This window comes from Podarcis filfolensis (assembly GCF_964270895.1).
Source record: "Podarcis filfolensis genome assembly, chromosome: 7".
Classification (NCBI taxonomy): Eukaryota; Metazoa; Chordata; class Lepidosauria; order Squamata; family Lacertidae; genus Podarcis; species Podarcis filfolensis.
The window spans coordinates 57,473,598-57,495,276 of NC_139603.1; the positions used below are offsets into that span (position 1 = coordinate 57,473,598).

At 40.1% G+C, this 21,679-nt stretch overlaps 1 protein-coding gene across 37 annotated transcripts in view; it reads left to right on the top strand.

Annotated features, from left to right (window-relative positions):
• The window catches only part of CSPP1 (centrosome and spindle pole associated protein 1), a 72,828-nt gene that overhangs the window by 39,786 nt on the left and 11,363 nt on the right, over positions 1-21,679 (top strand). For 12 of the 37 annotated variants that reach the window (XR_014550375.1, XM_083623222.1, XM_083623214.1 and 9 more), the window contains 16 exons: positions 670-740; positions 1,831-1,924; positions 2,952-3,024; positions 6,313-6,503; positions 7,792-7,913; positions 8,282-8,363; positions 9,331-9,451; positions 9,573-9,720; positions 10,647-10,799; positions 12,675-12,787; positions 13,879-14,028; positions 14,626-14,775; positions 17,349-17,453; positions 18,556-18,616; positions 18,736-18,859; positions 19,845-19,990. Coding sequence is in view for 35 of the 37 variants with exons in the window: in XM_083623222.1 (XP_083479348.1) it covers positions 670-740; positions 1,831-1,924; positions 2,952-3,024; positions 6,313-6,503; positions 7,792-7,913; positions 8,282-8,363; positions 9,331-9,451; positions 9,573-9,720; positions 10,647-10,799; positions 12,675-12,787; positions 13,879-14,028; positions 14,626-14,775; positions 17,349-17,453; positions 18,556-18,616; positions 18,736-18,859; positions 19,845-19,990 (1,904 nt within the window). In the remaining 2 variants the exon portion in view is untranslated. Of the gene's footprint in view, positions 1-669; positions 741-1,830; positions 1,925-2,951; positions 3,025-5,457; positions 5,473-6,312; positions 6,504-7,791; positions 7,914-8,281; positions 8,364-9,330; positions 9,452-9,572; positions 9,721-10,646; positions 10,800-12,674; positions 12,788-13,878; positions 14,029-14,625; positions 14,776-17,348; positions 17,454-18,555; positions 18,617-18,735; positions 18,860-19,844; positions 19,991-21,679 lie in introns of all 37 variants that reach the window. The other 25 variants (XM_083623193.1, XM_083623201.1, XM_083623212.1 and 22 more) reach the window with 12 other exon arrangements.

Sequence of the window (21,679 nt, forward strand, 5' to 3'; positions counted from 1 at the left end):
CTTCTCTTTGATCAGAAGCAAAATTGCCAAAAGATATCACAGTTTGAAAAGGTAAAAATACATAGGTGTTATGCAGTGGCTATCGTATAAGAGATTTTACCTAAATCCATGATTCAGCTTAGCAGTTACAAGCACATGACTTTAATGTGCATTCCTTTTTGATATAGTAATACCTCCGTGAACGTCCGCCTTGTCTAGCGTCCATTCCGGTGAACCTCCGCAGCAAACCCGGAAGTACTGGAATGAGTTACTTCTGGGTTTGCTACTCACGCATGCGCAGAAGCACTAAATTGTGCTTCGCACATGTGCAGAAGTGCAAACCGCTCCGCGCATGTGTGCAGACTCGGCCCTTTGCCATGCATCCTTTTCAGCTAGCGGTCAGGGCTCTGGAACAGATCCCAGTCGCAAAACGAGGTACGACTGTATTTTCTCCTTATGGTCGGGTAATGTGCCCTGGGAATCACATTAGAAACCTTTGCAGTTGCTTATTTTGACCTATCTGCAATCCTTAGGGATGCAAACTTAAATTAAGGTTTGGATTCTTTCGATAACCAATGAGTTGCTAGGGGCAACTTGCCTTGCCCTGAACTAGAGTTTTTTGACAGGAGGATTGCATACTAAATGTAGTTTGTTTTGATTGGCCTATTATCTACTTCTTTCTCATGTCAGAAGCCAAGGCACTAATGAGCAAGCACAAGCTGCTGCTGGCAGTGTCCCATATGCAACAGGACTAATCATTGGTATGTATGTATGTATGTATGTATGTATGTATAATCTACCTACCGGGAGAAGTTGTGTTGTGATAACTGCCATAATATGTTATACCTTTTATTGGGATTTTAGGTAAAGTAACTTATAAAGGTTAGAGATTGTAAAAATCCCAGAGTACAAAGTTAGAAGAAATGTTTCACCCTCCTGTTCCTGTCCTGAAAACATTTTAATACAAAGCTGAAGAAAAATGGCCGTGTTCTAGCACTTTAATAAATTGCTGTTTCTGAAATGGAGCACCAACAAAATAATTAAATAACAAATAATAAATAAATATTAATAACTAATAATAATTTATTATTTATAACCCACTCATCTGGCTCATTTCCCCAGCCACTCTGGGTGGCTCCCAACAGAATATTAAAAACACGATTAAACATCAAGCAGTAAAAACTTCCCTAAACAGGGCTGCCTTCAGATGTCTTCTAAACTTCAGATAGTTGTTTATTTCCTTGACATCTGATGGGAGGGCGTTCCACAGGACAGGCGCCACTACCGAGAAGGCCTTCTGCCTGGAATTACAGTTCAAGGGCTAAGCCATGTGGGGGATTTGCAATTGGATCTCTTACGTTTTGTTTTCTCTCAAGCTTAAGTGCCTCCCGGTGAAGGCATGACTACATTCTTTTGTAGTTGCTTCACTCTGACAATTGTTCACCTGCTTCTCCAACTTTGACACTAATATGAAAATGGTTTGAGCTGCCACATCTACTGAGAAATAAATACTATTAAATTCAATGTGATTAGGATTTTAGCCTTGGTTGCAAACTATAGAATGCAAAATATTCTTCGGCACAATGATGTTCAGTGGGATTTGTGCTTATTCATCTGGATTGTGCCTAAGGCAGGAAGAGATCTATAGTTCATTTTTGTTGTCAAAGTAGGAGAACAGGGGAAAGAGGTTTGGAAAATGCATTTCCTTGGAAGTAGTGATTTTAGGAGTAGTGGAATTGCTGCAGGTGATAGAGTTCTGCTGTGTTTATGGCACAATTTTAGCAGAATCTATGTATCTATGATACTAGAAGAGCAACTTGTACATATTTTAGCTTCTATCTTCATTTTTAGGTGGTCAAGACAGAGAGCTTATCCAGAGAAGAAAAGAGCAATATAGGCGAGAACTGATGGAACAAATTGCAGAGCAACAAAGAAATAAGAGACGGTAACCAGAAGCTACTGAACTAACAATAATTCAAATTGATGAGTGATAAGTATTGAAAACTTTGTGAGAAATATGAAGGGAAAATCTTTTTATTACTAACAGCTTGGGACAATGTATTGATATTTAAATCTTAAAAGTTTCATTTTTCCTCCCAAATTGCTTTCTTATCTCTTGAAAGCATGTCCTATTGCATCTTCAGAATGGTAATTAATGCAAGGATAAGGAAACAGGGATGATTTTTGTCTGGTCATTTCTGCTTATGTCATTTCTACTTTGTATAGAAGCTTAAGGTACCTCTTAGTTGTACAGTGGTATCTCGGGTTAAGAACTTAATTCGTTCCGGAGGTCCATTCTTAACCTGAAACTGTTTTTAACCTGAGGTACCACTTTAGCTAATGGGGCCTCCCGCTGCCACTGCGCTGCCGCCGCACAATTTCTGTTCTCATCCTGAAGCAAAGTTCTTAACCCGAGGTACTATTTCTGGGTTAGCGGAGTCTGTAACCTGAAGTGTCTGTAACCCAAGGTACCACTGTAATAGGAGGCAGAACAGAAGCCTCAACCTTGGTTCCTCCCCCTTCATTTCAGTATGTGTCCCTTGAAGATTGTTTCACATATATGTAATGGAAAGTAGGAAGGAATCCACATGGGAAATATAATGAGGGAGATGGTTGACTAATCACTAGACCAGTGTAATCTGAAACAAGTTCCTACTGGTTCTTCAAAAACTTATATGTTTGACTATTAGGAAAAGATTATTAAATTAAAGCATAAATGAGTTATTTTAACTGTTCTGTTATGAGAGATCCAGAGAGGCATGGGTTCAAATCCCAGCTTGGGCATGAAACTCACTAAGTGGCCTTGGTTAAAACTCTGCTTCTTAAATCAGCCTAACTCTCAGGATTGTTCTGATGATAAAGTAAAAGGATCCATTGTATGCCACCCATTGTTCCTTTGAGAAAGTTTGAGATACAAATGTTATATTTCTGTCCTTTTGTTTTGTGTTTGTTTGTGTGTATTTCTTTGATAGTGAAAAAGAGCTTGAGCTCCCAGTTGCTGCATCTGGAGTTGTAGACCCCGAGAAGAAGGTGAGGAATTTTAATGTTCAGGTCTTCTCAGGTTTAGCTAACTATTTTAAGATGTATCTGTGTCAATGTGGTGCAGTGGTTAGAGTGTTGAACTATAACCTGAAAGTATAGGGTTCAAATTCCCACATGGCCATGAAGCTCACTGGGTGACCTTGGGCAGGTCACGGTCTATCAGCCTAACCTACCTCACAGGGCTGTTGTGAAGATAAAATTGAGAAGGGGAAAACCAGGTACATGGGAATGGGCATCCAGTTCTCCACATCTGTTGTACAACATTGCAAACGTGATTTGAGGACTCTTTAGGTTGCTTCCTAGACTTTGATATAAAAATGGAAAGCCTTTGTTTTGGGGCAAGTAACTGACTGGAACAAAAGCCAGATGGCAGTGCCTCTTTGTAAGCAAGGAGAGTTAACTGTATAGGTACTCAACACTGGATGCATTTGTGCCATGATAAATCATGACTTAACATGATGTGCGTATGCCACAGTAAGCCTTGGGCTTGCACATTTCCCCCTCCCCTGACAAGCAGCTGGAAAGGTAACTTTGGAGTCTTTACTATTGGTTTCCCTTAAACGCGGCTTGTTATTTTATCCAAAGCAGGGAATTGTTTTTTGCGATGAACTATGATCAGTTTCAAAACAAGCTGACTACAAACCATGAGTTAGAAAGTTGCCTTTTTAAAACTATCTTCAGTTTGGGTCAGCCCTGATCCCTATTTTTGACGAAATGATAAGCCACTTTGTTTAAGGAAAACAAAACAAAAAAAGCTTTCCAAGTTCCTCTCCTGGCCATGAAGGAGGTGGAGAGGGGGTAATGTGCAAGTGCAAGACATATACTATGGCTTATTGTGACACTTGAACATTGTTAGTGTAAGTTGACACAGTCTCTTGGCAGAAGATACTCATCTTATGTAAATCTGTCAAAGGATTTGGTGAAAATAATCCTGCTGTCCACAGAGCCTCTTTTCACGGGTTTCTGAAGTTGTTCCACTTGTGCAGGATTTCAGTATATTATGGTTTTCCTAGGCTGATAATCCAAGAATTATCGAACCACATAAAGGCCTGCCGAATAGTTCCTGCTTAAGCTAAGAAGCTGTTTCTGAACAGCCTAGTATCTGAAGCTGGTGGGAAGCAGAGGTTTTCATGCTCAACTAGTGACTGTTGCATGCAGCACTTTTTGGACAATGCTGTGTTACATCACTCCCAGATGTCCTCAATCCCATTGTGAAGTGGAGGCTAGTTTCCCCCCCATAAAAAACCCGCAAACAACCCCACCTCAGCAAAGCTATCCACAAACCTTTCAGGTGTGTTGGATGGGGGGAATTGGATTGTGGGCCAAGTGCTAATGAAGAGTTAAATAAGGGTCAAGGGGTCTTTCTAAGGGAAGGGTCAGTGTCTGGACAGGTCCTGAACTGTCAGTCATACTTTCTATGTAAACAAGGGGCAGAGGACGCAACTATTTTTGCACACGGGACACACAACGATTGCTTTGGGGAATTTGTTGTGGTAGAGCACTCAGTGGAACATGTAACCTCAGAAGACACCATGAAAGAAGGTCTAGTAAATGTTAATACCTTGTTAAAAGAATAACCGGGGCTGGGTATAAGCATCAACATTGTATTAGGTGACTGAAAGTTGGCAGTACTTTCCATCTATTTAAATTATTCTGCTGCTTTTAAAAGTTTTCCTTCTGGTATAACTATGTGGTCTGGGCTAAGCCCTAGAAAAGAGATTATGGGGGGGGGAATATAAATACGTTTCAATGTGCCTCCGACTTCTGAGAATTAACATAGCTCAGTATGGGAGTACAGCGGTACCTTGGGTTAAGTACTTAATTCATTCCGGAGGTACGTTCTTAACCTGAAATTGTTCTTAACCTGAAGCACCACTTTAGCTAATGGGGCCTCCTGCTGCTGCCGCACTGCCGGAGCACGATTTCTGTTCTCATCCTGAAGCAAAGTTCTTAACCCGAGGTAATATTTCCGGGTTAGTGGAGTGTGTAACCTGAAGTGTATGTAACCTGAAGCGTATGTAACCTGAGGTACCACTGTATATGTAGAGCTTTAGCTAAGAGGAACAAGTGCAGGCATATGATACAAGAGGTCCCTGGTTAGAAACAGAGTAATTGTTATATACCTGGATATCTGGCAGGGATACAGGGGGGTTTGTTTGCTTAGGCCTCTATTTCTGCCCCTTAAAAACAGTGCCCTTTCCCAGTCTCCAGATTCATCTAGGTCCAAAAAGCAGTCTGAAAAACTTGCCAAAAGAGGGAAACAACTGCTAGTGCTCAGGATTCCCCCTTGGATTCCGACCAAAGAATGCTACAAGGCATTCCACAAGACAACTCTCCTTGTATCAGGCAACAACATTTGCAATTAAAAATCTATTAGAAATTGGGTGTAGCCCACACTTGCGTTGTACTAACAATATTGCATATACTATCTTGCAGCTAAGTGAAGAAAAGGTAAACATTTTAACATATTGCTATTTTTGTCAACAACTGTTCTACCTAGATGGGTGTATAGTGCCCACTTCAGGCATGTGGGGTTCCAGAGCTATCAGCATTTTTCTGGCCATAAACATGGTGATACAGAAATTCAATAGGAAATCAATCTTCACAAATCTCTCTGAGACCTTTCATGTTACATTAGTTTTCAGAGTAAGGTTTTAAACGTGCTCAGTAACAAGTTACACAGTAGCTGTTGGGGAAACCATGGAGTAGTTAGCGGCATAGTTTTGAAACCTACATGCTTTTTGAATTAAGTGCATGATACCACCTTTTTTTCTTTCGTATCCTCTTCCAACCGTCAATAAACATTTTTATTTAGCAGAGTTATAGAGTATACTATATTGCGGTGTTTTTAAAATGAAAAGCAAAAAAAAAAAAGCATTAATAAGATCTTGTCTAATATAATGGATATTCTAAAAAACATAATTTGGTGGTGTTTCTTAATAGCTAATGTTTTTTAGAAATGTTTATTGGGCATGTTTCAATATTTTTCTCCTTTAGATTAAATGCTATAGTACGTTGCTTGTTCTTTGAAATAGCTGTTTCCAAATTTTCTAAGATTAACACAAGTGTTGATTATCAATTATCTTTTTTACTAGCATGTTCAACTAAACGTTTAGCATGACAGTTACTTTGCGAAAAATAATTTTATACTAAAATTTCAGTGGGTTCTTAAATGTGATATTTAAAGCACTACATTGCTTTTGGAAAATGTTATTTTCTGAAATGGTTCATAGTACTTAACTAATTTGAGCACCCTAATAACCTAAATAATAAAGCAACTTTTTTCCATAGCCTAACCGACTGAAAGAACTGGGATTAACACCACGAATATCTGAGGAGAGAATACCACCAGAAAGACCAAGACCAGCATTTCAAACTCCTACACCTGGACCTACCTCCGTATCTGCACCTCCTATCTCACCTGTGAATGAAGAGTTCCACAGAGGGTTGTCCACTACTCTTGGAGAAATGTTGGCTCCCAGGTGACTTTCTGTAGTCTTTTCTTTGCCATTGTCTGATGTTTGGGTACAGGTGAGGTATCTAAGTCTGTGGCAAGGGTGGCTAACCCTCAAGCCAGGAACGTGATCTGCATCACCCCCAAAGTGGTTTCTCCCCCCATCCCCAAAGTTCCAATCAATTTTGGTGGCAGCTGCAAAAGGGGAAAAACATTAAGTAGACAAAGTGCTGGGCAGCAGCCCAGTGTTCTGATGGGAATGCAAATCACCTCCTGCTCAGTCATCAGATCAATCAAGCATCAGGTTTCTGAAAAGAGCAAAAAGTGCATTAAAAATACATGGTATTTTATGTCACTACCATTCCACAGGCATGGAATAGAGATGGTTGGTTTTTATCAGAGGCACCATCCAGTAGAAGCTCACAGCGTCATTTTCCATGCACTACTTCATATTGCAGTAGGCATGCTATTGGGGGGGATCATTTTTCAAGCAGCTAAATATTTGGCTACAACTGGAAGCACTGAGTGAAATATATTTTAAATCTTCTGAAACAACTGTGTAACAGCTATAAATGCATAGCGCTATATAAGTATCATATACAAAGACACTGTGGGGTGGATATTGGGTCCTAAAGGTAAAGGGACCCCTGACCATTAGGTCCAGTCATGACCGACTCTGGGGTTGCGGTGCTCATCTCGTTTTATTGGCCGAGGGAGCCGGCATAAAGCTTCCGGGTCATGTGGCCAGCGTGACTAAACCGCTTCTGGCAAACCAGAGCAGCACACGGAAACACTGTTTACCTTCCCGCCGGAGTGGTACCTATTTATCTACTTGCACTTTGATGTGCTTTCGAACTCCTAGGTTGGCAGGAGCAGAGACTGAGCAACAGGAGCTCAGCCTGTAGCAGGGATTCGAACTGCCGACCTTCTGATCGGCAAGTCCTAGGCTCTGTGGTTTAGCCCACAGCGCCACCCGCATCCTAGAAGCACATAAATCAGACATAAGTACGTTTTGCCTTGTGATAAGCCTAGGTATTCTGAAGCAGTGCACTTTACCAACCATCAAAAGGGGGCAGTGATTAGAACGAAGTTGGCATGTTACTATCAGTGAGAAGCATTAACTGATTCCTTAATTGCAGGGGGTCGGACTGCATTCCCCTTGGGATGCTTCCAACTTAAGATTCTATGATCAAGTGACAGAATTCCTGCATGGAAAAAATGGCCAGATATTTTTGTTCACACTTTGTCTTCTCTCATGGTGAGGCATGCTTCAAAAAGCCCCCTTTAAAACACGCTGTCATTTTGTTTGGATTTAGGATTGCACCGTTACCGCCTCCACCTCCACCACCAATTCTGATTGATAACTACAGAACTCCATATGACGATGCATACTTCTACTATGGTGCCAGGAACCCTTTGGACCCCAGCCTTGCATATTGTAAGTTGATTAACCAAGTGGTGTAGAACTATAGTAATACACTCTCTGGAGGTTATTGCCTCAGACGGCACTCACCAGCTCAGTTTCCTATTAGTAAGAATGATAGCCAGTCATATTAATCCATTAAATTCAGTTTTTAAAATAATAATAATCATGTTTATGTTTTAGCTGTTTACACTACCTTCATATTTTATGATATGGTGCTATAGAAATATTTCTATAAATAAATGCATCTTTACATTACTGGCTGGCCAAGTTTCTTGACATGCCAGCATTTTATGTTCTTCAGATAATAAAATAACATATTAAAATAACTGTCCAGACTGTAAAACACTAGATTTAAGTTTTGGATGTCTTGATTGTTTTAGATGGCCCAGGTGTAACAGGGATGCAGCCTTCATCTGCACCTCCACCTGTAGATACTGTTCACAGACCTCCTCCTATGACTGCGTAAGTATCGATAAGATTAGTTTAGCATTGTTTGGCTCTTTATTTGGCAATGTGAGTTTTAAAAAGATGTTTTTATTGACAGATTTTCTATAAGTAACAAAAGTACATTCAGTGTCTCTGTTTTTATATTGTAGCATCCTTCATACAAATCAAGCACAATCAGCTTGAGACATTTTTTGTTGAAGACCATGTGGGGTTGAGGGGGGGGGAAGGGAAGAAAGTAGAGAGAGAGACATTTAGGAGAGGGGGAAGGTGAAGGAGACATTAAACTTTCATTTTTGCATATATGAGTGGAGCTTTTATGTCAGTGTCACTTGGACAGGTGTCTTATTTTTGTTGGCAGAACAAGAGGTCAAAGGGCCCAAGGTAGGGTTGGTGGCAGTTGATTGGTAGCAGTGTGTTTTATTTGTGGGAAATGGGTTTTGTTAGCCATATTGATTTTTATGTTGTCAGGAAAGATCGGTCATTGTCTTCTTGGCTTGAATATGCGATAAAGGGGGGACCACATAAGGGTACAAGCATTCTCTTTGGTTTGTCCCATGATAGTTTCAGTTTGCTGGTTAGTTTTTTTAATAGGGCGGTTTCCCATACAGTTTGAGACCAGTTGTCCCTGGACACTCCCGATAGGCCCCTCCAGTGTCTGGTTAGAGGCACTGCTAGCTGCTGAGAGTAAGTGGCTTATAAGTTCTTTGCCATGTTAATGTGTGTTGTTGTCTTGGAATATATTTTGTAGGGCCTATTCTGGAGTTGCTCCTCTTACCTGTTTTGCTATTTGATTTTGAAATGGAATTGTGGAAAATTTGCCAGCTTTCTGAATGTAACTGCAAAACTGAAACTGCTTTTTAGATCATAAATTAACAGTGTAGTGAAAACTAATAAAGTATCACCTGAGAAAGACAGATTTCAATTAGTAACACGCTTAGGTTTTCTTTAAAAACACATTGCGTTTTTACTCTTTTGAATGCAGAAGTAAAATCGGAACAAGAATTGCAAATGACAGGCCAAAAGGTCTGGGTATGTTTCCTGAAGAAAAACCAAAGACCTCAAAAGAGGCTACTTTAGCTTATCAGCAAGAATTACAACAACAGGTGAGAAGCTGAAATTTGTTTGGAAATTTGTTTGTAAGTGCTTAGACTTACATTGAATTCAATATTAATTTTTATCGTATTAATGAGACACGTAATGGCAAATGCTGATACTTTTTTGCAGATAAGGGAAAGAGAAGAACGTCGCAGGCAAGAGAAGGAAGAGAAGGAACGGTATGAGGCCAAATTAGAAGCTGAAATGAGAACGTACAATCCTTGGGGCAAAGGAGGTGGTGGCGCTCCTCTCAGAGATAAAAAAGGAAACCTCATAAGTATGTTTGAAATCAGGAGATTTTCTTTTTACTTTATCTATGTTTATGTCTATATTTATTTATATTTGTTGAGAAACAAATGACACTCGGCAGGAGAGTAAAATGGATGTACTACAGCGAATTTACAGCATGGAAGAAATCAGCTCTGTTTATTTAGACAGTCAAACAGTAGTTTTGCTTCTTTTAGTGGGAGCTGCACTGACAAGGATGTTATTTTTGGCAAAATGTAGCAAGAGGTGGCATTTGGAATAAAAGGAAGACGTATAATGGAGGAGAAGATACTGTAATACACTGAAGACAGGCTTATGAGTACAGAGTCTTCCTCCCACACAAAGCTTTTTAGAGTCATTCTTAAACATGTTTACCAGTCTCATAATTGAGTCTGCTTCTTGTTTTATATTGATAAAGGATAAACATCTAATTATGGCTAGATTTTTAAAATCTTCTTTAAAATACTGTGGCTCTCCTGCTAGTAGTTTGGAATTTTTATTGTTATTAAATACATCTTAATCAGAATGGTAGTTGATATTTGCCAGCTGTAGCATAAATAATTTGCAAGTGAAGAGGTGATAAATCTGGAGACAACTCTGTTAGTCAAATGGCAGAAAACCTCAATGCATCAATACATTAAAGTTCTGAGACCTTCCACTTATGGCTTAAATGTAGTGCTAACATTTTCTTTAATAATAATAATAATAATTAATAATAATAATAAATGGATCATGACAGATTGTTTTGGATTTTTAGTGAGCTTTTACATAAAGCACACACTACACAGCACATGCAGCTCTTACCTTGGATTGTGGCCTTTGTATTTCCTCTTAACTGCAGCTCTGGAAAAACATTTCTTGGCTTGGAACTGTGTCATAAACATACCTCATGTTGGAATAAAATATTATACATGGCTGTTTCCCCCTTTTCTTCAGCTGACTTGAATATGATGCACAAGCAAAATGAAGATGCATATCATAATCCAGAGGCACGAGTATATGAAGATAAAAGGGCTATAGTATCTGTTGACCTAAGTTTGGCCTCCCCAAGACTTGAGAATACAGATGAATCTTCAAATAAAATAGCAGGTTTAAATAATACCATATTTTCAGTTGCGAATGTGTGTTGTGTCCCCGATGAATGACTGTACATTCTTCCTATGCTGTACTTTCCACTGAAGACAATCCTGTATGTTTCCTTGAATCCTCTTGAACGTGGTTTAGTTAGCAGTACTAGAAACTCTTTGTATGGTTGCACTGAAAAATATTTTTGTATTCCTGCTCTCTATTGTGAAAGCACTCTGTGCATGCCCAAGGGAGTTCCTTGCGCATTTACACTGTGTCCGCCATCAAACGAAGAAAGAGAACAGGAAGCTCCTCAGTATGCATTATAATCACTGGCTCATGCGTAAATTATTTCCTGTTAGTGTTGTCCCCTTCTTTCCTTCTCCTTTTGCATCTGAATACCAGTGTTCAAGTTCCAATATTCTGCCAGGAAGAAAAGAAGCAGCAGTCTTCAAAAGAAAAGTTTCATTCTTGACTTGGTTTTTAGTTAGTGACATTAAAAAGGAGCTCTTTTAAAGAGGTTAAAAAAATGCTCAAGAAAATATTATTTGGGTATAAGATAGAGCTTGATTATGTCCACCTATATATTGAGTACCTGCAACCCAACCATAATATACAGTACATTGTAGCCGTGATCCAGAAAACTAGTGCTAAGTAGTCTGGTGTGCAGATATCTCCAATGCAATGCATGCAGTTTGATCGCCCATGGGTATTTAATATTTTTACTAACTAGTTGGTCACAATGAAAACTCTTTTAAAACATGGGATTATACATCAGTGTTCACAAGCATGGAGCATGGCAAGGTATATAGTATGTTTAATTGCATTTTTTGGATTAGAGAGAAGAAACCTAACCCACAGCCTAATTATTATATTTTCTTGTTTCGTCAACCACATGGAAGTGCTTGGAGGCAGATGCTGGGATTTTCAGTTTTGTAATAAAATTACTTTCTAAATTTACAAATGTATTTTTAAAGTAGAATTAAGGGGGAATTCAGAAATCAAATACTGAGATTGGGGTTATCAGATGCATTTCCCCCATGCAAATAGTTATTTTTTAAAATATTAATAAACTGAAATATACGGCAGACCTTTTTTTTTATAGCTTAAAACACCATGGACATAGTGCACAAATTCAGAGAATTCCCACCAGCTCAAAGGAGCCAGTTTCTGCCATCTCATTGCCTACTCCTGTACAGAGATATGTGCACAGACTGAGCAGAAGGCTCAGAAGGGGAATGGGAGATCTGCACACATGTCATATGTCCCCATGCCCTTTGCTTCATGCACATAGCCTGGTGCAAGTCATTTATGCTTTGACAGAGAGTGCTTTAAGTATTCCCCTATTTAAGAACAGGGGAAAGAGTTTCTTTCAAGGATCTGGAAACTGCTGTACAGTGGTACCTCGGGTTACAAACGCTTCAGGTTACAAACTCCACTAACCCGGAAGTATCTGCTCCGGGTTGCGAACTTTGCCCCAGGATGAGAACGGAAATTGCGCACCAGAGGCAAACGTGCAGCGGGAGGCCCTATTAGAGAAAGCGCGCCTCAGGTTTAGAACGGTTTCGCATTAAGAATGGACCTCTGGAACAAATTAAGTTCGTAACCAGAGGTACCACTGTACATGATTTTAATTTGCTCCCGGTGGACCAGATGCTGTTTCCTTTTTGTTTCATTTTTAAGCTCAGATAATTCAGGCGTTTTAGGCTTTGCTGTTCTCACGCTACAGCACTTGCTGACGGGTTTTGTTGGGAGTTTCACATGTTGCGAAGGCAAGTTTCATTGGGCTAATGTCGCCAGCGTTATAGTATTCTTTAAAGCAAGATATCAAACACAAGTTTGAAATCTTCTGCGAGATAACGGGTTTAACAATGCAAACTATTTCTTTTTTAAAAATAGGTTTCACATATACGCAAACATCCCCATTTGCTCGTGGTAACATTTTTGGTGAAACACCAACACCAGAGCAGCTTAGGCGGCAAGAATCGTACAAGAACTTTCTTCGTTTCCAGGTGAGTGTGTATATCAGTATCAATATTAAGTGAAATAAAATATTTTTCTAATTTAGCAAACCTGTATTAATGAAAATAAATTTTAAAGATTTTGAAAAGCAGTGCTGCTCATGGCTTTAAAGAGCATCATTTGCACATACAAAGCCAGTATTGTCAGGCTTGGGGAAAACCCCAAATCTGCAAAACAAACCCAATTTTTAGAAGGAAATTTGAGTGTGGAGGCAGGAGTGGAGCAGGGGCTGAGCATGAGAATGCTTTGTGCCCACCAAACTGAATGCCAAGAGGGGTAGAGAGGAAGTCCCCTTGCCCCTGGTATGTGTGGAAACGGAATAACATAGAAAAGGGCCTCAACTGAGTATTTTTTTCACTAGAACAGTCTAACCTTTATAACCAAGGAAAACAGCTTGATGTTTTTACAGAAGACCAAGCCTAAACCTTTTAAAACTAAGATGACTCTAACTAGCTAGAGCTGTGTTGTGTGGAACTGTGTTTATATATAGTGAAATTTCCTTTTTATCCCCTCTCCAAAACTAGAAATTTTAGTCTAGTTTACTATGTCCTCTCAAGCTTTTCTTCTAGGATAGTGCTGAACACCAGGTTTCTACAGACATTCTACCCCTAGAATTTAGCTCCTGAGATAAGTACTTACAGGATTTGGCTCCTAGCACATAGTTATCTTACTGTGCCCTTATTAGTTGGATAAGTTTTAAATAAGTGGATGTTACTTTCCCTCTACTTGCATGTCTTCTTAACTTGCCTTGATGCTTTGTCGACTGGGGCCAAGACACTTTTTCAGCTGGGGCTCCCTGAGGCTTGAGAAGGTGGGGTTGGCATCCTGTATAGAAAGGGGGAGGTGCATAAGTCTGTCTGGTAGATGGTATCAAGGCAATCTCTGGTTATTAAATAAGACTCAAAGCAAAATATTGTAATGGATCAAAGGCTTTCCTTTATCTGTGCATGGGTAGAGATGGGTAGACTTCCACTTACAGCCATGATGCAGATCTTAAAATAGATTTTATAATCTCTGTAAAGGCTTGAATATTCTTAGCTGCTCTTTCTGGCTGATAAATATTTGGTCTTTTCCTTCATAGATTGAGGAGAAAAGAAAACGAGAAGAGGAAGAGCGTGAAAAACGAAGACTTGAAGAAGAAAGGGAAGAAAAAAGGCTAGCTGAGCAGAGGGCTAAAATACAGAGAGAATATGACGAGGAAATAGAGAGGAAACGAAGGAGAGAAGAAGAGGTGTGGTATCTGACTTCTATACATGTGATAGGTTTCCTCCCTTAAAGAGAATCAGGTGCCCCTGGAATAGAGTAAATTCTTGTGAAATCTAATTTAAAAAAAGACTCAGTGTAATCATAATACTAAAAAATGTCAAGGAGCGAATTGCTGAAAGTAATCTTCCTTCATTGTACACCAGATACTCACTTCTTCCTTCAGGACTTACTAGTTAACTAGTGACTGAGAGGATTATTCTTATTTGTTCATTATTATTCACCCCACAAATTACACTTCAATTCCACAAAGGGAATAAAGCAAGGCTTACTGATTTCAGTGGGGCACATTTCTAAGAAGGACATTCTGAGTGTTAGGCTCTTTTCAATTGTGCATGTTTTCTGTCTGTGTACGGCACCTGTATACATTCACTGCAGTGTTAGGGCAACTTTTGCAGATGCACCCCCAGTGCAGTCATGTGATTGCTCCTGATTTTTAAGTGAAAAAGAACTTTATAGCCTCTGTATTTTTCAAATTGCAGTCAAAGTTTGCTAAACATACTAGGGTTTGTTTTTTTGTTTTTGTTTTGCTTTTTGCAACGTCACATTTGTTTTATCTTCGTAGCAAAGATTAAAAAATGAAGAACTGTATCGATTAGCTGAAGAAAGAAGAAAAGAGGGGGAGAGAAAAAGGGCGGAAGAGGAAGAAAGGCTGGATAAACAGCTCCAGCAGAATAGTGAAAATGAAAGACAGGTAATGGTTGGAGAAGAAAAGGTGATCATATTTCATAAATTCTTTCCTTGTTGGCTTGGATTTGAGGAGGGTAATTTTTTTCTCCTCCTTCCCCAGGTCTACATTTCTCATAAAAATGGGTTCTAGGTGTGTGTGTGGAACCTCCAGAATGGCTTTCTGAGGGGTGGAGGAGCTGTAGACTGAGGGGGAGAGGAAGAGTGAACTTCTGTATGAGCAAATGTGCCTCCTAGTTGGGGAATCACAACAGCTTAATCAGTCCATAATACTATACACTCAACACGATACACCAAGAATATAAGATCATCACAGGCACAGCTTAACATCTGGAGTACAGGTCTTCTGATCTATTGTACTACTTTTGCTGTGGGACAGTGAGGAGGTACTCGTCTGCGACTACTATTTGCATATGACCCCTGCCTCTACATATGGCCATGTGAAGAACCCTTTCTTGCAACCGTTCCCACTTACAGGACTTAGCGCTTCCAGTAGATAACTAACTGTAGAATGATTTGCTTGTTTCAACTGTGCTATGACACTATTACTATATACGTTATTGGCTGAGTTGTGCCACTAGTTGACTGTATGTCTATAAGTATCTCCAGGCTTTGATTTGCACGTTGCACTTTAATTTGCTGAACTAAGTAAAATACAACGATTGTTGTATTACAATCGTTATAACACCTGATACTTTTTTTGTATATATTATCCTCAAGTAGCATGACAGGGCATGGTACTTGGCTTTGACTGATAAACTTACGTAGCGACATAGGATGATGCATGGTGGGGATGGAAAGATATTTTGATACTGATTGGTTTATATTTTTTCCCTTTATCAATTCATACTGGGAGAAACCTAGTCTTCATGTAAGTCCTACATCTTTTTAGTTTGGTTATTAACTTGAACATACTGCTATTTTTTGCCTCCCACATGCTATGACTGTACATTGATGACTGATACCCATTACTGTTTAGTTTGTTTTGTGTTGTATTGAGGCATCTCTTCAACTACCACTGTTACAGTATTTTCATTTATGCAGAAAACCTCTTCTTTCATATTACTAGCATTTCATCTTTTAAAATTTTCATGAATTTTGAAAACTGTTGTAAGAACCGTAAATATTCCATATGTATATAATGAAGTACACTCCTTTTATAGCTTGAATTCAAAAGAATTAGACACCAAAGGCTCATGAGTTCAAAGCAACAATTTGAACTTTGAGTTCTTCTAATGCTTCTGTTATTTGGTGGTGGAACTGTGAGGAGTAGGGGGGGTAGTGTCATGAGCACCCTCAACAGACACAGCTTTCCAGAGGGTTCTACAGTCCAGCTGACTAAGGTATTGAGCATCCATATCTGGCTAGGCCTGTTTCTTAAAATGACAGTTAAGGACATGCAAATTTCATTTCACTAGCTCCTTCCATCTAATCCACACCAAGCCTAATGAGATAAATTTCTAGGCTGTCATAACCTAGATTATTTTTATCCAAGATATATCATATCAAGATTAATATTTTAATTTGCTGAATTTCAGCTTTTCAGATTAGCTCTTCAATGGTAACATTCAAAAATACTGTACAAGCATTCAGTTAGTTTTGCATGGGAATGGATGGGATTGGATGTGTAGGACCTGCCCCTGGTCAGAACACATGACATGCTTAGAGTCCTCGGTGTTCAGTACAATGGGAAGATGGGGTTTACAGACTGCGTGGTTGGAGTTTATATGTGAGGACCTGGATATGCTCTGACCAACATATGGAAGGTGCGTGGGTGCAGTGGGTGGGGCCTCCCATAGCAATTATGACCCCTTTTCTTCCAAGGGTACAAAACTGAACTCTAAAAGGGCCTGTATTTATTACATAATGTGAAATAGCTTCATCCTATAAAGAGAAAGATAAGATAAATATATATATGCTAAGCAGATATTACATGCGCAGAGAAAAACCTGTGTATATCTTTTGCAATACCGTCAGTATCCGATTTCCTTTCTGTTCCTCGCAGTCGTCCCCCACCCACACTGTAAGATTTAAACACGGTCCAACAAGGGACAAGCTCTTTGATTATGCTGCCTACTTCTTTGCTGAACCTCTTTCCTCCAATGGTACATCACTGTACATATCCCATAGACTTTGTGTATTCATTATTAATAAAAAAACTTCTGCATAGTTGGAATGTTCATAAACCTTCCCAAAAATATCTGTGCAGCTGAGTCAATTGAGGTTCCTAATCAGCTGAAGTTAGAGTCCTTATCGTTAGCAGCAACAGAGAATTTAAACATCAGAGTTAAAATGACTTTTAACTTTATCTGTCTGTCTATCTATCTATCTATCTATCTATCTATCTATATGATTTTAGGGTAAATGGGCAAGCTTGCTTTTCCCTGCATTTCCTGTGCATTTCGTTCTTTAATTTCCCAGTACCCCTCTCTTTGTAGCCATAGATTCCTAAAAGATTAGCCAAGTGGGCTTTGCTTTTGGAAAAAGATGCTGACAAAGCTTATTATGTCAGATGAAAGACTTTCTTCGGTATATGAATACTTTTGAGTTGCTATTTAAGCAGGAAATTTTAATCTTCTCACTCCTCTCCATTTTTTTCAGATTTCTAGACAACCTTCTCCTCTCATTCCATCTCCTCAGAATAAAGCTGTCGTAAAAGAAGAAAGGGCTCTTTTAGTGGAGAGCCGTATGTCTTACTATACACATGTATGTTTGCCTTTTATTCACATATAATCCGTGAATGTATTTCTGGCACTTTGCATCATGACAAACCCCAGGGGATGTTTTGATGGAGGAAAAATACCACCATTATCAGTTGACATCTAATATCTTGGCAACCTTCTGATGATTTTGTCATTTTGTACTTTCCTTTCTCTTTGAATAGTCTACTCCCCAGCCACCAGGGCTGCTTTGGGTGCCAGAGGCCAGGGAAAAGATGGAGTTGGTTGATGCGGCTGCACCGTGGCCTGGACAGGACCCATTCCAAGAAGCCAATAGGGGCTCTGCATTGGTTCCTGGGGGTGGGACTCAGAGTGCAACCTTGGAGGAAAGACTTTCCCCCCTGGATCTGTTGTCTGAGCTACAAATAAGAGCCCAGGCTGCATCTCCAGCCATTGCCATCTTCCCCACCCTCCCTCCCTCTCTTGGTGTACGTTCTCTTTCTCTGGACATTTGTTGGCCCCTGGTTGACAGGGCTGGAGAGAAATGTTATTCGTAGTTATAACTGGCCTACCCCTGCAAGGTTTTTGCCTTTTGTGAGGGAAGGCATTACATAGCTTACATGGGACTCTCATAAGGGAGTAGGGGCATTTCCAGCTTTGGGCAGCTGGGGCCAGTTGCCTCATACCCAGGTTGCAGGCTGGACCCACAGGAGCAGAGCACGGTGGCCTTGAGAACTTGACTCCAGCAAATAGACTAGGTGATAAATCAGCCAGTAGATGGAGGGGTGCCTGGTAAATGGATCCATGCCCTGTGCCATACCAGCCCATGATATGCACTGTAACAACAACAACAAAAAAATTGCAGCCTTGTTTAACCCATAATGCTTTTTCCATATTCAGTCATTGCTCTCCTGCATCACACCTAGGTGCTCACGGTGCACAGAGACTGCTTTTGAAACTCCTTTTGGTCTCAAAAGCAGTTTGCCATGTGGTATGTCAATGTCTATTATGAGAAAACTGAACCTCTTCCTTGAGCTTGTGAATGTTTGTTTCTTAGACTGAATGAAAACGAGCCATACATAGTTACTGCTTTCATTTCTATTGATGCAGTCATTTTTAGTACAATTTATATGTTAATGTTTTACTAGGATGTTCCCAGAATCCCATCTCCTCCAGTTCCAGCTAGAAGAAACCAGCTACGTGCCTATGGTAAGAAATCTGTATGCCATGAATGAATATGTCACTTCTTTGGCTGTGATTTTCGGCCAAGAAAAATGCTTCCTTGGGTATTCTGTACCATTTTGTTTTGTTACTATACTGAATTGCAGAAGAAAAGAAGAATGTAATAAGTGAGCTGTCAGAGATGAGGAAGCAGCTTCGCAGTGAGGAGCGGCGACTCCAGGAAGAGTTGTTGAAAGTCCACAGTGATGACGATGACATGCCAGCAAAAGGGTGAGTGTTTTTCAGTCTATACTTAGGCGTTTTGTAAAGTTTGCAATTTCTCTTGGGCAGGTAATACGTAATTGAGCAAATATTAAAGATGCTCCCCTGGAATTAAAAATTGCCAGTGGAAGAAGTGACAAGGGGCTTTGGCTGTGCTGCCCTTTGTTGCTTTACACACCTCTATAAGTTATACCCTGGTGGTCTGCTCCTGGCACCTCCTGCAGCTGTTGAAGTGCAAGGAGAAAATTGCAGAATAATCCTTTAGTGGAATCTCCCTATAGCCTCTTTCCTGGTGCAAGAGTTAGGATGAAGCTCATGTTAGAAGCAGTGGGCTCTGGGATGGACTCATAAGACTTTCTCATCCACACTAAAGCCACAGTGCCAATGCTTCATTGCAATGAGTTTTCCTTGCACCAGGTCTTAGATCCACAAATCTGTTGATGAGGCACAAGAGAGCCTAAGACTAAGGACTTTGTTCTCGCCTTAAAGCTACTCGTGACTCTAGTCATCCTTAGTTAATGGCCCTTTGGGGATGCACATGGTTTATTCTGAGTTCCTTTCTTAACCTATTGTATCCAGAAAGGTTTGAGGGTCCTCTAAGGAATATGAAGTTAAGCAAATGTTAGGACTGTGATGTAGCATTTAGTAAGTGTTGGGTCATAAAAGTTTTTGTTAGTTGTTTCATCTCTCAAAGTTTGGTCCAGCTTAGTTACGCATTTAGCATACTTTTGGCATAATGGGCAGAAACTTTACTGTCTCTGTCCAAAGTACTAGTATAGATCACATTGCCTGTCCCTTCCCTGTGGTTTTATCTGGCTCTGTAACTAGTATGCTTTCTCAACTGGGCTTCTGCATTTCTTTCCTGGTTGGCTTCTAAACTCCAGTCTGAATCAGATGTCTCAACAATTCTCTAATTTTTATTTCCATTTTGTTTATAAATGAACCTACATCATTCTGAGGTTAGTTTTCTAAGCATGGTTTTGGTTATTTTTAGCAGGAGGAAAGATAAATACAACATGGATGTATTTGAGATGGCTAGGCTTCGTATGCAAGCTCCAGTCAGACGACCGTCATCAAAAGATGTCGCTGATCCTATCAACGTTCAGAATATCCGGGAGTTTAATGAACTTAAATACAAAGGTTAGTCTGTTGTCTTTCTTACGACGGGACACTTCCTCAGTTTTAAAGGGAGGGATTCTAATGAAAGGAAATTGCTTAATTTGCTTGGGGCACACAAGTGGGACCTGCAACATATTTTCTGTTCAGGATTCTAGCTAATCACAGCACTCTTCAAGGATACTATTCCTCCTCCCTTGGTTTCCTGCCCCATTCCACACCCCTCCCACCAACTATCAGTCAATATTCCATGCCCACTGAGCATGCTCAAGCAATTAGACTTTTGCTGGTTCAGTGTACATCTAAACCAGAATACGTCCGGCATTTGAATATCTTTTAAGAACATGTTGAATTATGATTTAGTCTTACCCAACAGACAGCAAAAAAAAAAAAACAAAAAAAACCAAAACCACAATCAGTATATGCAAATCCTCTCCCACAAATAATCATTGTGTAGAAAGGACCGTGTGTATATTATCCATAGCACTCTTTTTCCAGGTTAAATAAGAAAACACTTTTTCATCATTTCAAAGAAACTAGAGCATGTTCTGATCACTATTTTTATATATATTTGATAATATTTTATGAGAAAGGATATCGTGAGACTTGTAAATGTTGTTCTCAGATTGGTGTGGGAAACATTCACTTAAAGGGTCATATTGCCTAATTTCACTTAAAGGGTTGTATTGCCTAATTTCCCCACTTACACGTGACTTGGAAGATTTGGTTATTCTCTTTCTCCTCTGACTCTTCCTTCAATTTAACCACAAAGCAGGTGTCCTCTTCCTCTCCTCTGAGCTCTGGTTAACTGTTCTGTTTCTATCTTCCTCCTCAGCCACCTTGGTTCATTCTTTTGGGATCACTTAGTTTTTCTCTCCCAAAAAGTTCAGTCTTGTCCCCCCCACCCCCCCGCTGTTTGCCTTTCTTGATCTGCCGGACTTCTCTTTGCCAGTTTGCTGTGCCATGGCTATCAGTGGCAAACCTTAAAGCATAGCAATTCAATACGTAAGAATCCTGCAAAAAAGGATCGCTGTCACCAAAACCTCCCCCCCCCATTCCTCCCCCTGCTGTATGCTTAGATAGGTTCCAGCATTGAGCTCTTCCACCCACTACTCTCTGTCATTGCTAGAAGGGGGTGGGGAACATACTGGGATGGCACAAACAGACCATCCACTTTGTCTGGCTCTGGGCAAGTCCACTCAGTGGAGACCAATCCTTTGGAAGTCCTTCCTACCTCTGGGCAGAAAAAAGGCACACAGCTGTTTCTGAAACTGCAAGCAATATCCAAATTGGCCACCAGACGGCACCAGACAATAACATGTATGAATCAGAAAAAGAGAGGGGAAATGATTCTGATAGTAATAATTCATTTTTCTCCTTTCGGCAACACAGAGAATTGACTTATCCAATCTCTTTCTCTCTCCCTACCCCTCCTTTTTACAAAGAAGAGCATGCAAAGCCTTAAGGGAGACCACCCCCATCATTCTGCCTGGACACAGGTCCAGCGCCGAGGGCCTTCTGGCGGTTCCCTCACTGCGAGAAGCCAATGTACAGGGAACCAGGCAGAGGGCCTTCTCAGTACTGGTGCCCGCCCTGTGGAATGCCCTCCCATAAACTTTTAATGTTTAATAGACTATTGTATTTTAATATTTTGTTGGAAGCCACCCAGAATGGCTGGGGAAACCCAGCCAGATGGGCGGGGTATAAATAATA